This window comes from Poecile atricapillus, chromosome 2 (genome assembly GCF_030490865.1).
Source record: "Poecile atricapillus isolate bPoeAtr1 chromosome 2, bPoeAtr1.hap1, whole genome shotgun sequence".
Lineage (NCBI taxonomy): Eukaryota > Metazoa > Chordata > Aves > Passeriformes > Paridae > Poecile > Poecile atricapillus.
Window position 1 is genome coordinate 41,989,374 of NC_081250.1, and position 24,985 is coordinate 42,014,358.

Genomic DNA, 24,985 nt, shown 5'->3' on the forward strand with positions numbered 1-24,985 from the left:
GTGAAGTGACAACTCTTAGTTTCTTTCTAAGCCTTCACACATTTCATATACTGCAGCCTAAAAACTGACAGGGATTGCTTAAATACATCTATTACATAGAGTTTACACCTTCATTGTGCCTTGCACTAACACTACAGTACTAAATTCCCTGTGCAATTCCAGCAAGCAGCTAATATGGTGAACAAGAGACTTGCACAGAAATTCATATTCATGTTTTCTTCCATGTAGAAAACCCAGTTTATCTACCCCCTCAAAATGTTTCAGACTGCTGTTGTGTGATGGGTGCGCTTCAAGTTAAAAATGACACTGTAGGGAACAAACAGTGTTGTCAATGCGTTTGAGCTGCCCCCCTAAAGGAGTATGGAGATAATTAATTTTAAAAGAAAAAACAAAGAACAAATGGTTATCAGTAAAAAGTATTCATATAGTTATTCACACCTTGGGTAGAGACTGAATTGTTTCTAATATAACCTTGCAATGTTAGTATTTTAAAAGCATTCTGTAGTAGTATTCTGCAGAATGCACCCAGAAAGACTATGTCTCTTCCCCCCCCCCCAAATTAAAAATGTTTTCCTCAAAAAATTCTTCCTAAACTACTCCCAAGTTTTACAAAGTATTACAGAAAGGAGCATAAAAACAAAGACCAGGCAAATCTGAAGGATCAGTTCCCAATGGAACAGGTTCAATAGCAATGGCTAACAATTTTTTCAACCTTTTGTCATAAAGTGAACCAGCAGATGAACCTGTGCCCCTCAAAGAGGTTAATAAGATAGTAACTTATTACTTACAAAATTCTAGAACAAAATGATGGCCTGTGAAAGCATTCAGCCTAAAAAAGAGAGGGGTTCTTACAAGTATATGTACACTGGAGAGGAGGGCACTGAGAGGGCAGAGCCAGGCTTTTTCCAGCAGTGCCCTTGACAGGACCAGAGGCAATGGGCACAGATTGGAACAGAGGTTCCCTCTGAACAGAAGGAAACACTTCCTTTGTCTTCAGAAATGCAGGCTCATTGAAATCAGCTAAGAAGGAGTTTAAAGGCTTTCCCATACATTCAGAACCTTCAGGAAGATACCCTCATTTTAACTGTGCGTATGAGGATGTGCCAACCTAAGAACTACCTGTTGCAACAATCTATGAAGTACCCAACGTGATCCAGCATCATCTAGAAAGTCAGACAGTACATTGTCATCATTCACTGAATAGTTATTAGGATTTTTGAACTCTCAGTTCAGCAGCATCTAAGTTTATGCCAAGAACTGGAATGCTAAAACATAGAAACTTAAATATAGCGTTACTTGGCCATTTTCATTCCAGCTAAGTTATTTTAAGACAACGAGTCTGAACTAGACTTACTCTTCCAGGCCACACAGGAGATCCTTTCCTGAAAGAACAAGGAAGACTAACTTGGTCAGGTGATTGCTCTCTAGAGATAAGTTGAAGACAACACTGACAAAATCATACAAGACAACATTTCTATCTTTACTCCAAAGAATTCTTCTGCAAACCGTCAGGGGAAAACAGGAGTGCTACTTGACAGCCAGCCTGCAGCCCAAGGCTCAGTAAGAGGAACAGGTCTTTCAGCTCTTCCTCCTTCAAGAGCTCCCAGAGTCACCTTCACTACAGTTTTAACAGGGAATGTCTTCAAACTCATAGACAGCCTACATATCCCAGTCCCACTGGAGGCTGCCCTGCCCTCTCACAAAACTTCTGGCAGGCAAATTTGACAAAAAATGAAAATCTCATTACAACATTTAGCAAAGGAGACATGAAATCACAACTGGCCAGGGATAAAGACTTCATAAAAGCCAGGAGGCCACAGACCTAGCTAGAAGAGGTCACATGTAACAATACTGCACCTCTATCAACTCCTCTTTGCCATTCAAATACAGAAGTTGCTCTACTGCATGGAAAAAGCATCCATTTCTTCCAAGAGACCTGGATTCCCATCAAGTACAGCAAAACACCTTCCTTCTCTTGCAAAGAGGAAGTGGTATCATCTTGAGAAGTGTCATCAGGGAAACTATCCACTCATATTCCAATTTTAACAATGAAGTCTGGGGAAGCATAAAAATCTTGATTTCTTTATTTTTTGCTTTTTGTACTCAGTACCCATTTAGAACCATGATCTATATATACACTTATCCTTTACTATACCTTAGAGATAAGAGAAATCCCAACTTCCCTCAATAATCTCCACTAAAACCCGAGTCTACCTTTCAAGAACTCCATCATGGCAGAAGGAGTAGTAATTCCCTGTGGATGCTGTGATCTTTTAGCTATAAGAACCAGTTATGCACAACTGGTTGTCTAATCATGTCATCATCTGGATTTATTTTTACTTGCCCAAGCATGATCAGCTCAGATCATGGGGGATGCCCCAAGTGCTAAGATTCTAATATCACCCAGAATATTAGTAAAGTTTCAGTAAAATTCAGAGTCCTGCACTCTGTCCAAATAAGCTAGAACAGCCTAGGAAGGCTGACCAGCATCAAACAGCAGAGGTATGACAGGGGGAACAGCAATAGCAAGTTATCTATATCTGAAGCAAAAGCCAAAAGCATAAAGCACAATTTTTGGGAGTCTTCTTCACATGGAAATCCCTTGTTTACTTTGATTATTGTAAGATGTCAGAGTTCTGCCATGAAAACTCATTCCTGCAGGCATTTTCTATGTGGAACTTGTCTTGGAGCAGTCAACTTTTTAGGGAGCACGTTAAGCAGCAGTGTTTCTTGTTCTGGTCAGACACCAAGCAATCTTTTAAACAACACTTGTAAAGAAAAATAGCTTTTACGATGCTCTCACCTCATGGCATGTCTTAATTTTCCCAGTGCTAGTGAATTAGATGGTCAACCAGCTCACACACTCAGGAGACAGAAGACAAGGCCTGTGTTTATCCAAGAATTCTGCTGGGTTACTGAATGTGAGATGGAAAACAACTGTTCCATTTCCTGCTGTTGGCCAATAAGTAAATAATCTATTTGTACCTGTCCCTCTCCACCTGTGGCATCTCAGGGTTCTAAAGATGGCCAATACCACTCCCCATTCAATTACAGATGTCACCAGTGCTTTGTGTGTGTTAAAAACAAGTGAAAACAAGTAAAACACTACTTTGCAGTGTATCTTGTAAATTTCAGGGTTGAAACTGGTACTTTGAATTCCTTAAGAGTAAAATTGAAGTAGCAACAGTCCTTGTGCAGGTGACACATTCTGGAGGGCCACCACACAAGGAAACTGCAGACAGCTTCCAGTGAGACAGACAAACTTGTTTGCATGAAGGAAAGCAATGCAGACATCCATCATGAGCTGTACCACTGTATTAGGAATGGCAAAGTGATGACACAGACTCTCTAGCTTGGGTTCCAAAAGAGAGCAAGTTTTATTCTTCCAGATCTTCTTTTATAGACAGTTCTGAAAAGGTAAAACCTCTCACTGGTCATCAACACATCACCATCACTGGACAGTTGGGAACAACAGCCCTCGACTGTTTCTTGCAAGTAAACAACAAGGAGACAAACAACACCTGCAAAGCTTGTTTTCCTTCTCCAAGGACTGTTTGGATTCCTCCTCCTGATTTCCCAGGCCAGGGTGAGAAAGTTGTGTGACTTAGTTTCAAGTGACAGGCTCAAGCTAATGCCTGAAGCCTAAAAATCTCTTATTGCTACCAGCACATTTCAGTTTTGAGTAAAAGGTGGCAAACAGAGTTGTATCAGAATGTGGGTGTCCTTTGCAAGCTCCCTTTAGGTGGACATCTCTGTGAGCTCCCCTCTATCTATATTTCACCACCTGAGGGAAAAACTAGTGATGATCTTGCTCCAGTGGCTATGGCAACTGATGGTACAACATGAACCAATGAAGAAACCAACTGCACGAGTCAGAAGTAGCAGGGTAGCATTATAGAACTTGGCCATACTTCTGGATATCCATGCTGACTACAGGTGTGCCCAAATCACGACTTGCCATTTTTGTAGAATGGCAGCATTCAGTAATTTTTTGCATTTCCTGTCTTCTGTTGAACAATAAGAACTAGAGCCCCAAGTTATAAAAAAATTAATTGATTTCATGTTTACCTAAATATTCCTATGGAATATTTAATGTTCTAGACTCCCCAAGTTTTCACTAGTTCTGCTTTTTTAAATGAGAAAAAAACCCAAAAAATGATCACAAGCATAAAATGCTTCAGGAGAAAGAAAGACTGTTAAAAAGCTTGTGTACTGAGGAGCTATGACAGACAGACATGCTGATGCCCTCGCTGTGTGGTTTCTGCTGTCTGATACTCAAATTAAATCAGTCTGTCCACAGTTATGTCCACACAGCACACAGAGGCTAACTCAGGTCTCTGAAACAGCAGGGCCTGTTAATCCAGATGCTGAGCCATGATGTTAGATCACACCAATTCAGTCCAGGAATTTATCCAATTGAACAAACTGCAGCACAACATACCACAGTGGCAGCACCATGAGATACATTAAGGCTGCTTATGGTTATGTACTGCAACTCATCAATGCTGGCTTGCATGAACATATTTGAAAAAGTCCTTAGGATTTTTTTATTCCATTCATCCATCCAAAGATGAGATGGAGGTATAATTTTTCAGGCATTAATTCTGACATTTAAGTTTCCCAATCTCAAGTTTTCCAATAAAAGTTCAAACCTCTGGAGAGAAAATTCAAATTCAAAAGCAAATTTTGGTTCTACTGAGGAATTCTTCAGTATTTGAAGAGTTGAATGGATGACAGGTATTGAATAAAGAATATTAAATATACACTTTCCTACCTCAGTATGTAGGATTTACTGTTAAACCATTAAGGAATTTAAGACTAAATGAGTCCTACTCAGAGGGAAGCAAACTGATGCTGAGATGCTTCTTCTCTGACAAACTCCTTTCTGGATTTTAAAAGCACATTAAATACAAAAAATCCTGAAGGAAACTTTTTGGTATGTCTCAAGTTAGCCCTTTCCCACCAAATGAAAGGTGTTCCAGCCATAAGTGGATTGTTTTCAGTTCCTTAAGGCACAAAAAGATACAGAGGGCTGGTTTCACTGAACTTTTCCAGTTACTTATCACTGTGTCAAAGCAGGATAAAACAACCAGGACAAAACAATCTGTTGGCTTTCTCCAGCATCAAGAACTGGATACAAACTTCCTAATGTTCTTACACTAGAAAAATTAACTGGAAGATCCTACATAACTGCAGAAAAAGGTACCAGGATTAAGAAGCTTAGCAGTGAATTTGCAGTAATATTGGTGCAGCTATAGCACAAATCTCAGATGGCCCAATTTAAAGGTTTCAGTCTAATGTGTGTAAAACACTAAAACATCCTCACTTGAAGTTCCTCACAAAGATAATTTTAAAAGAAGCTTTGATGGAGGGCAGGCTAGAGGCCAGGTTTACTCATGCCAGATACATCTAAACAATCATTTTGGTTTGTATTGCAAGAACAGACTTTTTGCCTACAGTTTTAGGCAGAACAGTAGTTTGGACAGTGACACATGTCAAATCCATCTTCCCCAATAACCATCTGCTCATGTGCTGCACTGAGGAACTCACTGAAATACCACACAAAACAATGACTAAAAGTACAAAGAAATTCAGCCTCTTGATATAAATCCCAGCTTTTCAAAAGCACACTTCATTTCAGAGTCTCAAACCTGCGAGCCTGACTTCAAAGCCATGCACAGGGCTGCCTGAGCTAACTCAATGTGACAACCCCAAAACGATCCCTCGCAGCCCAGCAGTGCCATCCTTCTCAGGTATCGGCCTCCCAGCAGCACAGATCCATATGGCAACCCACAGGGAAGCTCCCACTGAAGGGCAGAGGCTCAAGGCAACAGATCAGCTTCCTCCTCTGGCCAGCCCAGCTTCTTACAGTACCCCCTCACCCCCTGTAAAGGTGCTAATCTATTTCATACCACTTCCCCCACAAATTTGGGAGGGAAGCTCCTAAGCCTTTCAGGATAGATAAGAGAGCAGCTCCTGCTGTGTTCTGCACATGGCCAGTCTCACCAGGCAGTGAGATGCTCGCACGGTCAAGCACCCCAGCAAAACCAATTATAACCTCAGCTAAGAAAGAATTCATCTTGTTTACCAATAAACCCACTTTTTAAGACATCTGAGATGAACAAATTAAAACGGATTTTAACATGTTCACCTGGAAATTGACCCTAAATGAACATGAGCACTCAGTGCTTTAGTGTTATGCAAGTGCATTGGATTACATGCATACATCCATACATATATACAGTTACACACGTATAGATGTATTTTAAGAAGGTGACATTTTGAAGAAGCCATCTATCTTTCACCATAACAGATTTACGTTCAGTTTGTGACCTAGTCCTTGGAAAAAATTCTGAAAGAAGACAGCTAAGTGTGCACTTTCATGAGGTAAAACAAGGCAGCGGGACATGCTCCCCATATAGAACGGCAGCAGTCCTGATTGCTCCCACACCATTTATCCAGTGTCAACTTTGGCTTTCATATCACCCTGTGAATCAATCTGAGTCTCTGAAAAGGCTGGAAAAGTATCCCAGCTAGGAGTATAACTTTCTGCTGAAATAAGACAAGAGTCCTACCAGCAACCCAGTTGGATGTTGCTGCTTCATTCCCTGGCACCATCAATGGTCCTTGTAGCACTGCAGTGAACCAGCCAGGGGGCTGACCCAGCCAAAAAGTAAACCCACAGAAAGGCTTCCCTTTCAGCTGGATCAGTTCACCCCACAGGCACAAGTTCTCATGTTAGAGACAGGCTTAGGAATGCAGGCCAGGACCTCATAGCACAAGGAGGCATAGAAGGCTTTCCATTGCTGCAGAAATTTCACTCAGGAAAAACAAGCAAGCTTCTTGCTCCCAGGCTTGCTGTTTCTTACAGAGGACTTCCACTTCCTTGAAAAGTGAGGTTTGGACTCTTCTGGAGTGACAGACTACATCAGGCTTCAGTGGATCAAGAGGTTGAAATGTATCCCAATTCACAGCATTTTTTTTTTAAGTCTGAAAAACAATCTTTCCTCCAAAGCCACAGGAAGAGCTTAAATAAACATTTCTTCCTAAAAGCCTTCAACTTTGGTTAACCAGATACTCTCCAGCCAGTTGACTCATGGCTTGATTTCCTCTCTCCTGCAACGCCCTTCAAATTCCACCTTTTCCCATTTACTCCCAACTACCCCTCCTCATCCATCCTCAGTGTCTCCTATCAGGGGAGCTATCACTTTCAGAGCCTATTAAGAAAGAGTTTATGGAACAGCAGTATGTATCAGTCCCACTAAGAAGTGTTACTACCACGTATTACTTTTCAAGCCTCTTAGAGCTCCAGTCTTGTGTTCCTCATATTACAGCTTGTACTGGCATTCAATTCTCTGTTGACTATTTCTATACTTTTAACAAAACCACTCAAGCCAATTTCTTTTAATTTAGAGACTACTTATTTTAGAATTTGTTTTGAATTCATGCTGACAAGCTGTCTCCTCCGTATGATAAACATATAGCTTCACAGCCATATTGTCTCAAGAACAAGGAGAGCTCTGCTCCATGGAAACTTTGAGTTGAGCACCTCTACTTTTAACAGTATCACATGCTCTTCTGGCTGCTGCTGATGTTGGAGAAGCTGCCTTGGACTGAACAATTTTCCTATTCCTGCACACGCACACAAAGATTTCCACCCTGGTAACTTTATCACTGATCTGTTTGCTCACTACTCTTCTTCTGTGCAGTAGTCCAGATTAAAAACACCATTAAACTAATGAAACAACTCAGTTCTTGAAAACATGGCTCATTTTACAGATCTTTTACACAAGCTGCTCAGCTAGCACTTCCAAGACAGCCTCTTAACCTGGATGGGCTGTAGCCAGACCAGGGCAAAGCTGCATGAGCCAAGTTCAGTAGAATTGCTTGCTTGAGATACCTGAGTACAGCCAGTATCACGTAACTTTTACCTGCACCATCAAGTAACAATCAGCTCAATAAAGTGGCAAGAGCCTTCAGCATAAAAGCCAGAAAAAAGATAAGGGAGGAATGAGCAAAGTAAACTCAGTGGGAAGAAAATCAGACACAAAAGCATTTAAGCAATAGTAGCAGAGTGGTGCTCCATGATCTCCTGCTAGTTTCTATTCCAAAAAACAGTCCTTAGATGATTTAGCTGTACCAGTTAGACAATTAAGAGCCCTGGAGGTCAAAAGCAATAATTTAATTACTAACAGGCAAGCCCTTGTCTAGGACAGCCTGGAGAGATTCGGAATACCGCACCAGTGATGGTCTTTAAAGTAGTATCATTCCTTCCCTCTTGTCATTTTGGGGATGTGTGAAACATTTCAGTATGGATACTGCTGAAGAGCTTTGAAACCCGGTTTAAAACAGATCTTGGAAGATGCTATGTTTTCCAGGATTCTGCCTGAAGTTGGAGTGTAAAGTTAGCCATCCAGTGCCAAAAACTTGTTTACTGTGATGGTGCAACAAGTTAACATCAGAAGTTGAAGGAAATGTCAACAACTGACTATTATCTGTACCAACATAAACTATTATCATTCCACTGGTGCAAAGACTTAATGAGAGACCAATTAGTCGGTCTTGTTTCACAGAACAAGCTTAATTCCCTCATTTACTAGAAACAAGCAGCAAAGGGATGACAATGAGCCTTGGATTGTTTTAATTATTGCTTGTACCTTGCACGTGCCAGGAAAGCTCACCCAATTTGGAAAGTAAGTTAACTCCCTATCCAGAGTCTCCCTATAGACAAACCTACTACTAATACAATATCAAACTTACCACTAGGTATTATTCATCAAAAGTAAGTAATTCTATGTATCACAGCAGTTTAATTCCCTATGAAAACGCCTTCTCTGGTTTGAAGCATAGTGCTAGCTTCTTTCCAGCCCTTGCCAGGTATTAATATTTGCACTATAAAACACAGCTGAGGTAGAACACAGTAATAGGCAGAGTGTGCATCTGTGTGTGCAGAGCAATCCTCACATGGAGATAGCTCTAGATCCTCTGAACATGCAGGTTAAGGAATTTCACACCAGCCCAGCAACTGATTAGTATTTTGTATTTGGTGACAACACTGAAGACATAACAGGAGTCAAAGGTAGGCAGAGTGCTAGAAGCTATACAGGCAGGAAGATGCTTAAAGAAAGTCTCAGTTGTAAAAACAAAACCAGGTTTGGCACTGCCACACAAGATCTTTCTGGAAATGCTTCACACTCAAGCGCATTTGTACAGAGCTTCATATATATTGTGATTTACATGACAGGATTATGCTGCAAGAATGCAAAACTCATATAACAGCACTTTTATTTTCAGCTCCACCATCACTTCTGTCAGAGATCTGAGAAAACAGAAGGAGTGAGAAGACTGACAGCAGAAGCAGAGAGCTTTTTGCCTTGACACCTTGCCCTGTAACAGACAAGCTGGGGGGGAGAGGGGGGAGAAGAAGGAGGGGGAAATAAAGTACACAAGTTGGGAGTATCTTACTTGAATAGCCTGTCGTCCTTGCTGAGCATCTGCCAGGAGCTGAATGGTGAGAGTCCTGGAGTCCTGTAGGGCGTCTTGGAGGTAGATAAAGCTGTGACCCACATGTCGTCCCATGGTACATTCCCGACATATGGGGACAGAACAGGTATCACAGTAGAAATGCAGTACCTTGAAGAAGGAGAAAAAAAAATTAAAATCTCACTACATAGAGAAGAATCAAAAAGAAAACAGAGTCGGGATGTGTAAAAAAAAAAAAAATTTAAAAATATAAAAAAATCCAAAAGCTCAGCTGTAAAGGAGGTGGTTAGAGGCAGCAGCAATAGGCAAAGACTTCACAATAGTTTCTCTACAGCTATCCTTCCCAGTAAACTCCAAATCATGCATAACAGTTGGATGGAAGTGTCATTGTTTTCTTTGCAATACAATACTAGGAAGAGTGTCCGCATCAGCTCCTCTTAAGAGAGGAAGCCATCTGCCAACACTTACAGATTGGAGATGGCATCTATGGCAAGTTTCAGGTGAAGACTTTTCCTGCAAATACAAACACCAAGTTCTCTTAAATGGGCCATTCAATAATCAATACACTGGAGAGCTGCAACACCAGCACTCCCACTGCTCACAAGGGGAAAACCAACCATGCATGCCAAGAACCATCCTCTCTTTTCAAAATATGCAAATTCCTTACATTCAGGACAGCAACAATATTAGGCAAAACTCCCCCCTGCCACTTCCATCAACAAAGCAAAAAATCTTTGCTATGACAGTGTTTTCTATGCTAGTGATGCTTCGAGATGCTTGAGTTGGAAAACAAGACTGGAACTTTGTCATGCCCAATCAGAGCGTCTGAATGCTAGAGTGACCTGTGGCAGCCACTAAATCCCCATTCTGCTCACAAAGCACTTCCAAACGCTGTATTCAAACCACAACTTAGACCAAGATGCTAGCCTAGAAAGCTGGATCCATTCATCAGCCGTAGCTGCTCCCATTCCATCCAGTAGAGGGAAGTAGCACACAGAAACAGCAACTTTCCACGGAAGCCTGTTTTCTTAGAGGGAAGCAGAAATCGGCTCTCTTAAGTTTGTTTCCAAAGATGCAAATGAAGGAGCACAACACTCCAACATAAGAAAGTTCCGTATTCCAGTCTTGCTCCTAACTACACACACTATTTTTCTGTTTTTTATTTTGTAATAATCAAAAATCTATATTACCATGGAACAGTACAATGGCACAAGGTTTCCTACTAAGAACAACTTTTCCATCACCAGATATTTGAAGCCTACCTCACAGAAAGGAGCAAGAGCAGAACAAAGATTGGGCAAGTGTTTGATACGCCTGTCTTCTCCCAGCTGTCATCCAGCCACGAGCTAACAGCTCGTGATATGGTGCTTAACATCCCCCTTTCCCTTCTCCCTCAAAAGCAAGGGGAAGGACAGGACAGGTGACTCCCTTGGATTGCCTGGGCTGCATAAAGTGACATTTTAAGCTCCTATAAGCGCAACAGCTGAAGCGGTATATGGATTAATTTCTCAAAGGGGTATGTGTGTGTTCCTGTGCACATGTCAGATTTTACTAAGATCTGCTTCTTTTTTTTCCTCTGAAATTAAATTTTGCTGTAGGGAAACTGGAACAAACTTATGTTTGCTTCTGTTCAAACACTGAATCCTCAAGCAGTGTCTCAGACTGCCATTTTCCCAAGTAAAAAAATGCCTTAGGTCTGAAATACATTGTTCAAACACATCGTCCTGCTCAACTAGAGGGATGCTTGTCCTTACACTGCGGTTGTCTAAATATGTATACAATGTTCACTTGCAAACAAAATTCTTTTTCTGTTGAAATTACAGGGAATGTTTATTACATGTTGCTGAATAACTCCACTTAAACAACTGAGAAGTTGAGAGAGAATGAAAACCAAGACAAGGTATCAAGTTAAGTCATATGAATCTGATATACTTTAAAAACATACAGCAGGGATTTGGGGCCTCAGTCAAGCAGAGCAGCTGAAAAGAAAATGGTGACCATATGAACAGAAGACCAGAAGCAAGTTAAATCTATTACTAGGTAACTATTAATACTCAATACCAGAAGCAAAAGCTCGATCCACTCCTGCTGCAAGGTAACAGCAGCCACTGGGTAAGAGAGACACCCAGCTGTTCAAGCCAATGAAAAAACCAAGCTTAAACTGTTCAGCTGCCTCCTGCCACCCACCAAAATGTGGTGGGAAACATCACTCCTGAATTTAGAATGAAGAGTGACAAGAGCCATATTCTCATTTAGGAAATAGGGAGATTACACAGGACATAGCAGGGGAAGGTCTTGGGTAAGTACTACAGAGCCATTGATAAGGCCTTATTCATTTCTTTCTTAGTCAAACAAATAAAACAAAAAAGGTAAAAACAATCTAGATTTAAAACAGAGAGCAAAAGAGTTAGCAAGCTTGGGCAAAACGAGGTAGATATGCTGGTCTGATCTCTATCACTACACTTTACCTTAAGTACACACAAGAGGGGAAAATCACAAATGCACAGTCCTGTGTGCTCTCTGTGGGGAGGGGAGCCAGCCGCCAGAAAAGCACTGAAGGAGGAGTCAGCTTCAAGGTGGACTAACAACTCCCCAGAAACTCCTTTCTGGGCACAAAGGCTACAAGAGAACCCCCCAAACTTGGCAGGGGTACAAGGGCAGCTCTCCTCCTGTGGTCAGTGTCACACACCGGTCAGGAGTGCCCAGCAGGCTGTACATCAGCTCTGCCCAGCAAAGGGGGCATGCTCCCAGAGAACAGAGCTGGGAAGTCTTTGGCTGTGCAGGGAGTTTGTGCCAGCTGGGCTGATGGGGCTTGGGCACAGCATCCAACTTGCCTGTGCTTGCAGCTACAGCCAGGAGTTTGTTGTTAAGCTCAAGCCTGCTCACATCCCAGTCCCTAGGTCATGGCCACAAAGGTCACGTACTGCTAGATTGAGTTTCTATGCCTGGTTCTAAACAGAGGGGGGCAGGGGGAGCCAGAGCTCCCCTTTCCCCCCATCCCCCAAACAAGCAACTCCCTGGGGGAGAGAAAAAAAAAAAAAAAAAAAAGGATAATCATACCGAGGATAGGTGTAGGACAATGCACAGATGTGTTCTCAGTTCAGAACTGATGCACACACAGCGCACCCAAAGCTGGCAGAGCCCCCCTTCTTCCAGTTTCAGCAATGCGAGATGGGCTCCCCACATCTCACTGCTACTGTAGCATCCCAATGCTCCCTCCCTGCTCCTCACAGGATAAATAACAGGGCTGGTCTTGAAGTGTGGATGGAGTAGTAGGAGGGAAGGGAGGAATAAGACTAAGTCTTCCTTAGTGGACATCAGCTTAGACTCGGTTAAAAAATTCCACATCACCTCAAATAAACCCAAACCAAAACAGAAGCTCCAACAAAATGAAAAACCAAAACAAGTACCTCAAAGGAAAGTCCTAAAAATTTCCCCCCCTTCCCTATCTGAAGAGGCAGAGATGATACAGCCAAAAGATGCATCAGGCTGTAAATTAACTATTGTCTGGTTAATTTCACTATTTACCCAAACATGGGAAAAACTGGTTTATAAACAAACACCTTCAAACATTGCTGGTTTTTCCAAAGCACATGAATGCTCTGATGGGCAGCAAGGAAAGAAGTACAAAAGTAAAGACAGATTTCTCTTTTCAAAGAAATTTACAATCTGTGTAAATTGCATTTAATTAATTGTTTCTTTCTGTTGTAATTATTAAGTAATTAAGTTAAAATACCGTTTTAAAGATAAAAACTAGTGCCCTACAACACCCTATCAGTTAGGGGGAAAAGATTAATAAGCAAGTTTAGGAGCTTTTATTTCTTTTTTAAAACTGTTCTACTACATTAATTAGTATTTTAGAATTTCCACCCGAATTAAGTGAAAAGAGAAATCAGAAGGAAGATGGGACTAGTTTTAGAGATAGTTAAAAGTGATTTATTTTAAAATAAATCAGCTATGGGTTGATTATTTCCCAAACAGGAAATATTTCCTGAATTGGTGGCATACAATTTTAGACACAAAACAATAAAGGGAGCCTACTTCAATTTAAACAGAATCAGTGAACCATGTTACAGGGCTATTCATCTTTTACAGCCACAGCAGCCCAAGAAATACAACAGCAAGGCCATAAATGTGATTGCTTCAGGAAAGGCTGTACAGTGCACCGTAAAAACATTTTACAACAGCAGGAATTCCTGGGTGTCGCTCTCCCCATTTTTTGGTCCATCTGCTTTCAAAGGGGGCAGGGGGATGGGCGGAGATGTTGTTAAACGTCCCCCGGGACTGCACAGCAATCAATCATCATCTGATGAATGGCCACTAAAGTTAAACCCTGACCCCACTCCACAATTCCCACACCAGCCCTTCTCTCCTCACTGCTGACCAGCTTCCAGCGTGCCCCCCCACCTTCCAGCCCTCACCAAAATTTCCCAAATACCAAGCCCCAGACAAAAGCAATGGAATGTAGTAGGGACCACGACAGAGGAGAATTCAGCAGAAACAGCATCTGAGGAGGCTTATCCTTACACTGTGTTTAAATAAATGTTCTTTCAGCAATATTCACAGTGCCCTTCTCCTCCCAGCTTGCAAACACTTCATTTCTCTCACTTTCAGAGCACATGTGCATGCAAATGTACAATAAAACATGGGAAATCTAATCACATTAAAAATTTGTTTTCTGTCATGGCATTTTACTATCTTGCAAGGATTTTATTTAAGCCTACAATGTTAAGAATTTGTACAAGGCAACAACACATAAGGCCACATTATTTCTAAAATGAAAGTCTGATGCTCTAAAAAGCTACCCTGTAATCTTAACCAACAATAAAAGAAGTCTACAGACAAAACAGTAGCCTCTTGGTTTCTTTCTACTTTTGGAAAAGTTTCAGTATGGTACTTATAAGTTAACTTAGGCTGGCTTTATGATAAAAACAAATTTTAAAAATCTTACTATACTTAAAGTTTTCCATTACTAAAGGTGTTTTATTATCACGTTCCCTTGACAGTAACTCAAACACCAGTGGCTTTGTTAGGTAGTGTGTAATGCTTAGATGACTGAGTTTAGTATAAAGCAATTTTCCAATGAATTTTGGTCCTATTTCCTCAGCATTGTGGGGTTGTTTTTACCTTTTGCTTCCCTCCCTCCCTGAAGAAAAAGCTGCTTCCCTGCATGCAGAACTTTTTTATTTTTTTTTTTTTTTTAAACAGTATACAAATTAACTAGTCCTCCTGAGTGGTGTAGAGTTTGAGACAGGTAATTGTTGCAGGTTTAAGCAAAAATAGGTAATTTTTTTACTCTGTAGGAAACTGGTCCTTAGTTTCCACCTCACTGGCAATTTGTGACAACTTGATTCACACCATGATGAAAGCAGTATTTTAGGAACCTTAATTTGAAATTTGAGTGCTAAATATCAGGACTGAGGACGTGGGCAAAGCACATGACACATCAGAACTACAGGCAATTTCCCAGTATACCTTAGACATCTGGCAGAGACACCAGTTAATGATCAAATTGCTCTTAGAACTTGTATTTTAACTTGATGCTCTGGTGTAGAAGGGGCTGGCTTAACACCCATCTTCCTCTCTGCATACAGTGGTAATGGGAAATTGCACACCAACTCCAGAAGGTCTCCACAACAGAGAAGAGTTACTCTTTGAACTCAGCTCAAAATTGTAATTACAAAATTTCTACAAAAGCAAGGGCACTCTGAAGTGTTACAGCTGTATCCTACACAGGGCACGCAACATGCACAGGTAGCTGTACCAAGTGGCAACAATAAAATAAGTTTACTATTACCTTCCTTTGCTGCTTGGATGAACAGAGCTGGGTTCTGGTCCATTTAGAAATTCATCAAGTGCAAGAGGATCATTCAGCCCCCTTCTGTTAAATTCACCTTGATTTCCCTATCCCAGTTGGAATAATAAAAGTCCAGCTAACAGATGACTTGGCTCATGCAAGTCTGTTTATAGGAAATAAAGCTGTAATTCCACACGCTTTTTTTCCAGCACTAGTGTTAATACCCTCCCTTCCCCACATGTTCCAGTGGGTTCTGTTCCTCGTTTCTCAGCCACACAGGTATCTCTTGGCCCAGCACATGAAGAGGGGAAGGAAGCTCACAAATAAAACCCCAAATGTGAAACCACACACAGCTCAAGGCTGTCATTTCACTCCACAGTTAAACTGACAGCTACTCTGCAAGGAAGCCCTAAATCTCCCCTGCCTTGCTCTTATCTCCCTCCCTTTACTGATTCAGTCTCAGTGAAAAGATCTGGGTATCTTTACAAAAAGCATAAAATTCATTTTTGAATAAACTATTTTTATCAGCTGAGCCTGGGATCAGAAGATCAGTAGGATCAGCACAAGGAAGGGGGAAGAACCCATAATTAAGGGCATAGAGACATTTGATGACAACTATCTGGTACTTTGCCAACCTCACAGCTGGAAATCAGTGTAAATCTTCTCACTGATAGCATTCGTCTCGAGTTCTAACTGGAAGAGAACAGTATCTAACTGGAGGTGAGTTAAACAGGCTGGCAAATTAAACAGACTACTATACCCTTAACATTCCTAATGTTTACCTTCTTCAATTCTCCTGTGATGTCATGAAGCCAGTAAAAACAGCTATTTATTTTAGAGAGCTGACAGCACTGAGTCAGTCAAACCATCCAGGCTAAAAGCAAAGATCTTTGAAAGACCATAGCCACATTAATCACTTTTGGAACACCCAGTAGGTATTAACAGTCAGCTGGGAGTGGAGCAGAGACCATTTAAGTTGCCTTTGCCAACACAAACAGCATTTGCAAATTTAAAGGGATTTGGGGTAGAAATGACAATCAAGTTCCACTTCAGTCTGAAGGCCACATGATCACTGGAATGGTGTGACAACAGGCTGCCAGCCGGGCCAGGAGACAGGAAGTCACACCTTTGACAAAGCTGTTTTAAGGATCTGCTGGCTCCAACCTACTACGAAATTGCATCCTCTGTGTTTTAAGTTAAAATCTTACAAATGAAACTTCATGTGATGCCTGCAGCTTCTGGTTGCAGGCACTCACCTGGCACTGCAGCTCTCACCTCTGCCAGATGCACTACGCCCCCATTGATCCACTCTGATTATGGAGGGAGCACCACACCAGTCACTGGACTTTGCCCATCTCATCAGCTTTCTAAAAGCTCCTGGGTACTAGGTAACTCAGTCAGCTGATCTAACTCGCCACCTCAGAGATTCCAGTTACTGATGGAAAGGGCATCTTGCTTCCAGCTTAACTCATTGGTCCAATTCTTCCTAAATAGGGATAAGCAAGGCTTAATACCATTTTATGTTAATACTGAGGTGATGCAGGTATAATTATCTCACAGTAGACTATTGTTTAATTATTACATAGTGGCAAGTCGACTTCAGTAATTTTCTTTTAAGTAAGTTGTTTGGAGTTAAAAAAAAAAATCTATATTTTTGTTTTTTAAAGTCACAACATCTGTTTCAACACGGAAGCAGGTAAAGTAGCCAGTCTAGAGAAAGATGCAATGCTATCAGTAGCTAGTAGATTACTCAGCCCAAGATAAGTCACAGCTCTTTCACAGATTTCAATAGGGGAGACCAGCCTGTCCTTCAACATACAACTCATTAGCTGTTTAAATGCAGCTTCTGTGCCAAATCTGCATGACATGAGTAGCAGCAGGGTGGTCTTGGCACAGGGGACAGTGGGTGGATCTAAATATTCAACAGTTCAAGCATGCAAGCTAATAAATAGCCCGCTGTGGTAGCTGAGAGTGGGTCAGGACAGTTCTACTTTGAAGCCCATCTGTCCAAGGCACTGCTGTGAGTGTCCCTGCAAATCCTCCACTGAGACTCAGTAAATCCTTCAGCTCTCTGAAAACCAGAGTGTCTTAAAGTTCTGATCCAAAGCTTGGCCATGATTTCAATGATGCTGTAAAACAGCAACATGTTGACAACTTCTTTGCTATTGCACAAGGTGTTTTGTGTTTTGGAGAGAACCAAATGTTAACATCTCTACAAACTCCTTATGTAACATGTTCTCCCCTTTCCCACACAGTGTTAGAGCTTTTGAAAATTTTCCTTCTATGAACAGAAAGGGTTGGACTAAGAATCAGGGTACACACAAGGCTTCTGTGTCAGCTCTGTGACTACCATCAGTACAGGCTTCACCTCTCAAAATCCATATTCTTCAAACCCATGCTGTTCCCACACCAGTGCAGAAAACACTTTCTCTGTTCAGGTCCTTGGCAACTGTTGATCTTCACATGGAAATATGACAGCAAGGATGCCATTATATGTCTTGCAACCAAATAGAAAGTTTTTGTCTCTTAATAAACTGGAGACAAACCTTATTCTTTTGGAAGGGAGTGGGAAGAGAAGCAAACAACCCTGAAGTTCCCAGATTTCACTCAAGGGCAGCTAGTCCGCATGCTGAGGACAAACCAATTGAGAAACAACATGTTAAGCAGATGGGTTGTGTGCAGTTTGACAGAGAGACTTCCCTGATCCCAACACAAACAAGTCTTGAGTAGGATTCATTCTTATACAACTAGTCTCTAGACAATCCACCACTACCTAACAAAATTCACTTTGATGCAACTGACTCCCATTAATATTGTCAGAGGGCTTCTCTGGGGGGGTCAGAAAGCCTCTCAGGCTAGATGTCTTAAATTCAAAATGTTCAGCTGGGTATGAGAAGAAAGAACACATTTATCCAGATAAACTTCTGCTTTAACTGTTTGAACTTTGTGATAGGTTCTACTTCAGGGGTTTTTCTGGTATTTTAAAAATTTTTATTTCATGTGAAGTTTTGGGGCAGGGCTTGGACTGTTTTTTCCTTTGTTGTTTTTTGGTTTTTTTAAGCAGTTCTAGAAATCTTGGTTCAGAAAAGTATTTCTTCAGAACACGAGTTTGGACTTACTCTTTCACACAGTGTAATGCTTCAACTACATCATCTAGTACTCATTTGCTACAAGAGGAAAAAAAAAAAAAAAAGATTGAAAGTATGTATTTGAAAACTCCCACAGCTGAAGCACCACATGAATACCCTCTAAGTCAAACTGCAGAAGCTGGGGAATTACTGAAAAACTAAGTACTAGAAAACTAAGCAAGCATGAATTCTGAGCCCATTTTGCAGCTCTGTTGTCTCCTTGCTCCCCCCTTGCTTATATGGCCTTACTGACAACCACAGAGAAAAAGCACAGGAACCCGGAGTAAAAACAATTAGTGGAGAACAGTGCTCAAAAATTTATAAGTTTTAGATAAAGTTTTTACATGTTTACAGTTTTAGATAGTTTTTACATGGAAGTAACATGAACATAAAACCAGCAGTAGGTAGCAGCTCAACGTGTTTAATCTCTGATCTTCAGATACATACATATTATTTAGGGGTGTTTATCTCTGTACTGATTACTTGTTCAAGTAATTTTAATAACATAACATCATCTCTACATAATTTTCAAAAAAGCTTCTTATGCATTTTAAAAGGAATATTTGTGTTAGGAAGGAAGACAAATGCATCGACTTGTAGACTAGGAAACCTCAAAGCCCTTTTAACAAAGAGGATTGTTAGTACACATTTAGCAAAGTGAAGCGTGATATCTAACACCACCACTGCTAGACTCTGGTAACTCCAGTTTGAGTAACAGCCTGGCAAGCACAGTCAGGCCACATAACTTGTACAAGACACTGTCCCTCCTCCCCTGCTTCCCAGTATCAGCTCTCCAGAGAGTGACCCATGGGAGTGAATATCCCCGCAGAGATAGCACAGCAATTACCGATGGAGGATTAGGCTGCTTGCAATGAGAACTAGACTTTTACATATGCAAAACATTAAATACCCCTATCAGGTTTAAATTTCGTTTTAACTTCCATAGGATTGCTATGGTTCTGTTTTTATGTGCAGTAAAAGCAAATAACAATAAAAGCAATTTACCCATTAGGACATAAGCCAACCACCTGGGATACTAGAGGAAGGAATTCCTCCTCCCTGCGTTTTCTCAGTGGTAAACTTCCAGCTGGCCAAGTGTGCAAAGCAGACTGGGGAAGGGGTAGAAAGTGGCATCCTTTTCTCCTCTCCTCCCCACCCCAGGCCAGCATTAGGCTCTGGGTACTGCTGCAGCCCCAATATCTAACGGGAACAGCAAGGTTCTGCGGTTCCTCCCACTTCTGCCTCAAATCTCTGTCTTAAGGGAAAAGCTGTAACAGGAACAGCCATGGTATTGAACCCCCACAGCAGGAACTGTTAAATTTTTTCTTCTTTAATTGTGAAACAATCCATTCCTATTAAACAAGTCCAGTTACTACCAGTGCCATATGCACATCAAACTCGGGTCAAAGTGAATATGACCAACTATAGCCTTTTATTAGGAAATACAGGCAAGACGGTTGTCTGGGGAAAATGACATATAAACCCATTCCAAGTGTTTTATACTGCAATGTTTTTAGTTATTGCTTATGTGGAACAGCTTTTGTGGAAAGCACAAAGGCAGCACTGAACTGGCCCATTCTGTACTTTGCCTTACCTCCTCCGCTTTCCTCTGTCCTAAAAAGTACTTTTACAACAACTACATGCCCACATATGAAGTTCTTACAGAATTTAAGGAAATTTAAGGCATTTAAGGGAACTTCCTTCTTCACCAAAACAGCCAATGTGAACATTTGAAAGGTATCTTCAAAAAACATACAAGTTCTACCTCTATACCATCATCCTTTGAAAGACTAACACACCAAAAATATGCAAGTGTAAAATTTTTACTAGCTTAAGTGCACATGTTTCAGAGCAGGAAAAAAAAATTACAACATGTTGAGGTTTCATTTGGGATCCCTCATAAATGAGGAATCTTAATTAAGCAAAACCAAATTTGGATGGCATTAAAAGAAAAGACAAAATTGGTTTGCTTCAAATCCAGTAGTTTCTGGAAGTGTATTATTATAGGCTTCCTTAGCTAACACCATCAAATTGTAGCATCCACGTCAAAAATAATCATTATCTGCTCCCAGCATAGGGCTTGGCACATACACTGGAGTATCTTATTCAGAGAAACAATGTTGTCCTTGAGGACCAAAGCTATGCTGCTTGGAACAGAATGTCAGACTGCATTTGTCAGATTAATACGCTTGTTACAACTCCTTTTAATTTTAAGGAGGATTATACAAATCACATTTTATGAAAGGCTCCTGATGCAAGTGTTATCCTATGGGTGCTAGTGCACTATTACTTCCAACTGAACTCTAGTATTTAATGTTTGTTTTGGAAGACCTAGCTGTCTTAACAGCCACAGGGCATTTCAATAATCATATAACAAACACTACTGCAGGTTACTCTTTAATCCCTTGTGAGTGAATGAGTAAATTCTTGTCCATCTATCATATAATTACACAGCTCTGTAGTTACAGCCAAAAAAGGTACTGTAAATCATAAAGGAAAGACATCTAAGAATAAGAAGAGCTGTTCCAGGAAGTCAAAAGTGTTTGCACAGAATAGTTTTTTTCTCCATCACCATAAAAGAACACAAACAGAAAATTTTTGTCAACAAGCCATTAAGACAAAGTGAGAGAATTTTTATTTATATATGAAAATTTAAATTGTCCACCAGGACTTGTCTTAAGTGTGTCTTTATTTATCCCCCTTTACCTCTCTGACAACGGAGCAAAAGCAAAACCTCTGGTTTTGAATGAATGTCCTAATCTGAATGAACTACCTACCCACCGCATACTTATTTCCAAGTGGCTAAAACACAGGTACAAACAAGTTTAAAGCCCCTCTTCCCCCAAGTGGTCTTTGTTGATTGTGGGAGGTTTTGGGTTGTTTGTTTTTTTTTTAATCCCTGAAAATGTACTTTCAGCATTTCTGTTGTAGATTTAAGACCTGCACAGTGCCCTATTTCAATAGCCTTTTTCTTCATGGAGAGGGCTTCAGATTGCTTTCCTTCTGAATTTGGGAATGCTGGAAAGTGATAAGCTTTCCAGGATGAATATTCAAGTAAGTGGAAACTGACAGCATGGTTTGGGGACTCCTTCAAACTGCAGGACACATGTGAGGTGCCTACACATAATAACTACACTTTGTCACTATGCCATAGACACCATCCTTGAGTAGTAGCTTCAGTTTGGGGAGAATGAGGACAATCTTCTGTCACAGTCAAGGTTTAAGTTATGATTGATAGGCACTATTTTAAATCCATTCCACGGCGCTCCTGTGGGGCAAGTATACAGTGTGGCATTCCTACCAACACCAGAACGAGTCTGCTACAGAGCACTACAGCTTTGGTCTAACCAAACTTTAGTGGTTTGATGCCACCCTGTCATGGCTCAGAGCACTGTGTTTCAAGGACCTTTTTAAGAATTTAAAAGCATTCTGAATTTTTAAAATGCTTAAATACTTTGAGTCCCTCAGTGAAAGCACCAGCCATTTCAATTGAAGCATCCACAGTTTCACATTCCACTAGCTTTAGATTGCTTCTACATTGTGCAGGAAAGCTAGCCTTATCCTAAACTTTAACTGTAGCCTTGTTTAAGCTTTAAATCAGGATACATGTAAGTATAGAAAGCTTGCTCAAATATCAGTGAAGGGAAGAAAAGGTATCCAGGCTGAACTAGAAGGAAATATTTGAATGTGATTCACTTTACCAAAGGAAGAAAGAAGAGGGAAGGGATGGCTAAGAAGGTTAAACCTTTGCCCAGTTCTTGAAAAGAAAAATACAAATTGGTCTTAGTACAAAACAACAAAAAAAAATCCCCATCTACATTTTCTTGTGACACAAAAATTTTAAGTTAAATTCCAAGTTACAGTTCAAGTGCAGCATAAACACCTAAATTAGAAACAAGACATTTCTGACAAGGATCAGCAGGACTTTGACGCAAGTTTAGGTACATGAACTAGCCAAAAGGCTGGGTTAACACAAGGTATGGTCTCATGCACCACACACATATCCTGAGGGAGGAAGTGGGTAGGCAAGGGAGAAGAAATTTTATTATCTGTGCACAATCAGCAGGTTGTGTTTTTATGAACGCTCTTGTGTACACAAATCTTGCGTATTATGCCATGATCATTAATTTTTTATGTATTGCCAAACTAGTCTTGCGTGTCCCCTGTTTACCAAGAAGCAAGTATGAGGAGGCCATAGATTAGGTTTATTCTCTCTAAAGAGGAAAAAGCCTTTCTGCAATCCAGGCACAAAACATGCTTAACCAGATTTCCAAGCACACGACAATAAAACTAGAGTCAACCCTGCTTATCAAATGAGTTTCAATTAAGCTACCTGCCTTCCTCCAGAAGATTCTTTTGTGTACTATTTTCTCCCAAAGATAGTTATGCTGAATTAAAAAACAGGAAGGAGGTCAGGCTTTTGGACAGTGCTGTCATGCAGTTCTCTTGGCAACTGTGCACAGCATTAAGCACCACACGCTGGTTTCCTAAATTTGCAGTAGTTAATTTATATTAAGACACAAACGAGCACTGGGACAGTGCAATGGGTGTGTGTGATTAAGGAATGCAAGGGAGAATCTAAACTCCAGAAGCTAACACAATCACAGGTTTCAGGAAAAGCTGCGTTTCTACCTTTGTGCTGTACCAAAAGGTGAACTTGTTGCACCCCACACACCACCTTTGCTACTAAAGTAAAGAGAACAGCTTCAAGAGCCACACACAGGCAAGTACCTCTGGGAGCTTACTGCCAAGACAGACCTACTGCATCAGGAACATCACTTCCTGTAACACTGCTTTCAAGTAATAACCAGACCCACTGATTCACTTAAGATTTAATGAGATTACAGCTTGAGGTGATTTGACTGGAAACCATAAAAGTTTTAGGAGCCCATCTGCTCTGCAAAACTAACCTCTCACACACAGGCCCGGCTATGAGCTGACCTCTGAGAGCTGCAGCATAGTTCAGGCAGGAGTGAGTCCAATGGGTGCTGGTGGTGGGCACACAGACCAGGCAAAACAAGGGATTTGCACTTTCAGGCAAAGAGGAGCTTCCATATGCATCAGAACACTCCAGGGGGAGCTTCCCAAACGATCAGCAGTCTTTTCATTAAGAAAAGAAGAGTCACCTCAGGGTGCTTTCCCCACCATTATCACACCATTAACAGCAAATGCAAATGGTACTGGCAATGGTAGCAAAATTACCGGTATTGCAAAAGCCTAATGCATTATTCACCTTGTGTATACACCAAAAATCCATGACAAAATACTCTCGAGGAGCGCTGCTTTTGGGGGGGGGGGGGAAGGAATTTTCCAATGACAATAAAGGGGTACATCGCCACTGGTTTCCATCTCACTTTACACTTCTTTCAATTCCCTAACCCACGACAAGCATGTTTTCAACAATCAACTGGTCATTTTTTCCTATATTTCCCAGTATCAGAACAAACATTCACTTTTATTCCAGTGAAAAAAATAAATATTTGAGAGATTGAGGGTGTAGAATGGAGGGTAAAGAGCTACTGTTTTTCCTCTGCTCCTTTCTAGAGACATGTGAAAAAGCAGCATTTCACTAAGACTGCTGTTAACGTCCTTTAGATGTGAAAGTTGGGACAAATATTCACATTTTGTTATTCTAAACCTGACCTTGGTTAGTTGTGGAAGCATCAGACAGCTGTATTTTGTAGCATAAGAAGTAGGTGCTGTTATTTTTCCTTCCCCTTGAAGGCTGAGATGTTTTGTTGTTTTGTTCTCACTTCAGTAACAGGCCTCAATATGCAAGTTACATCTGGAAACAGACAAAAGCCAACTGCCCAGCAGTATTGGAAAATTAAAACATTGGGTCAGACTCAAACGGACTAGGAAGCCAAAGGTCAAAGCAGCATTAAATCATTAGTTTCCCAGCTGCCACCAAGGCATGGAGTTGACCTTTGATTTTGTAAGAAGTGGTCCAAGCAATTTTCTGGTGGCAATATGGGCAATCTGGCACAGTGGAATATTATCCTTGAAAGGGGTGGGTGGGAAGGAAGAGTTTAAGGTCTTGCAGGCAAAGATTAAACTAATTTTAATATCTCTAAACCAAATTTGCACTGTGAATCTAAGTGCAAATAATTAATATTAAATTATCAAGCTTTGAGGAAAAGACTCCTGCATTTGAAACATTCAAGTATCTTTTAATCATGTAGCAGTGAGAGCAAGCAGAATTTAAGAACATAATGAATTCACTGCAGACAATACTAGAATGTTGCATTTTTTTCTGGGATGAGTTCAGTTTTTAGAAATTACATTTTAAATAAGTTTACTTAGTTGTTTGTTTTGTTTTTTAAACAGTACATCTGAGTTAGAGCTCATGTTTCCTCAGATGAAGGACTCAGAACAACACTTTCAGTCTACCTTTACCCCCACTACTTTTTTACTGAGGTAGGACAAAGTAATCAACCTGCCTCCAATTTCTTTCTCCAGCTTCGCTGATCTTAAACCTCATCTACTACTGCCCTCTTTTTCCAGCTGGTCCTTATAAACTGCTCAGCTGAATGTTGGCATTGTAGGTGCAGAGTCCTGGTCTGGCTGCTTCCAAGTT

At 40.8% G+C, this 24,985-nt stretch overlaps 1 protein-coding gene across 1 annotated transcript in view; it reads right to left on the reverse strand.

Moving 5' to 3' along the window:
- Positions 1-24,985, reverse strand: part of TRIM71 (tripartite motif containing 71) — a 54,754-nt gene that overhangs the window by 3,838 nt on the left and 25,931 nt on the right. Inside the window, exon 2 of the mRNA XM_058832873.1 lies at positions 9,466-9,633. Coding sequence (XP_058688856.1) covers positions 9,466-9,633 — 168 coding nt within the window. The remainder of the gene's footprint in view (positions 1-9,465; positions 9,634-24,985) is intronic.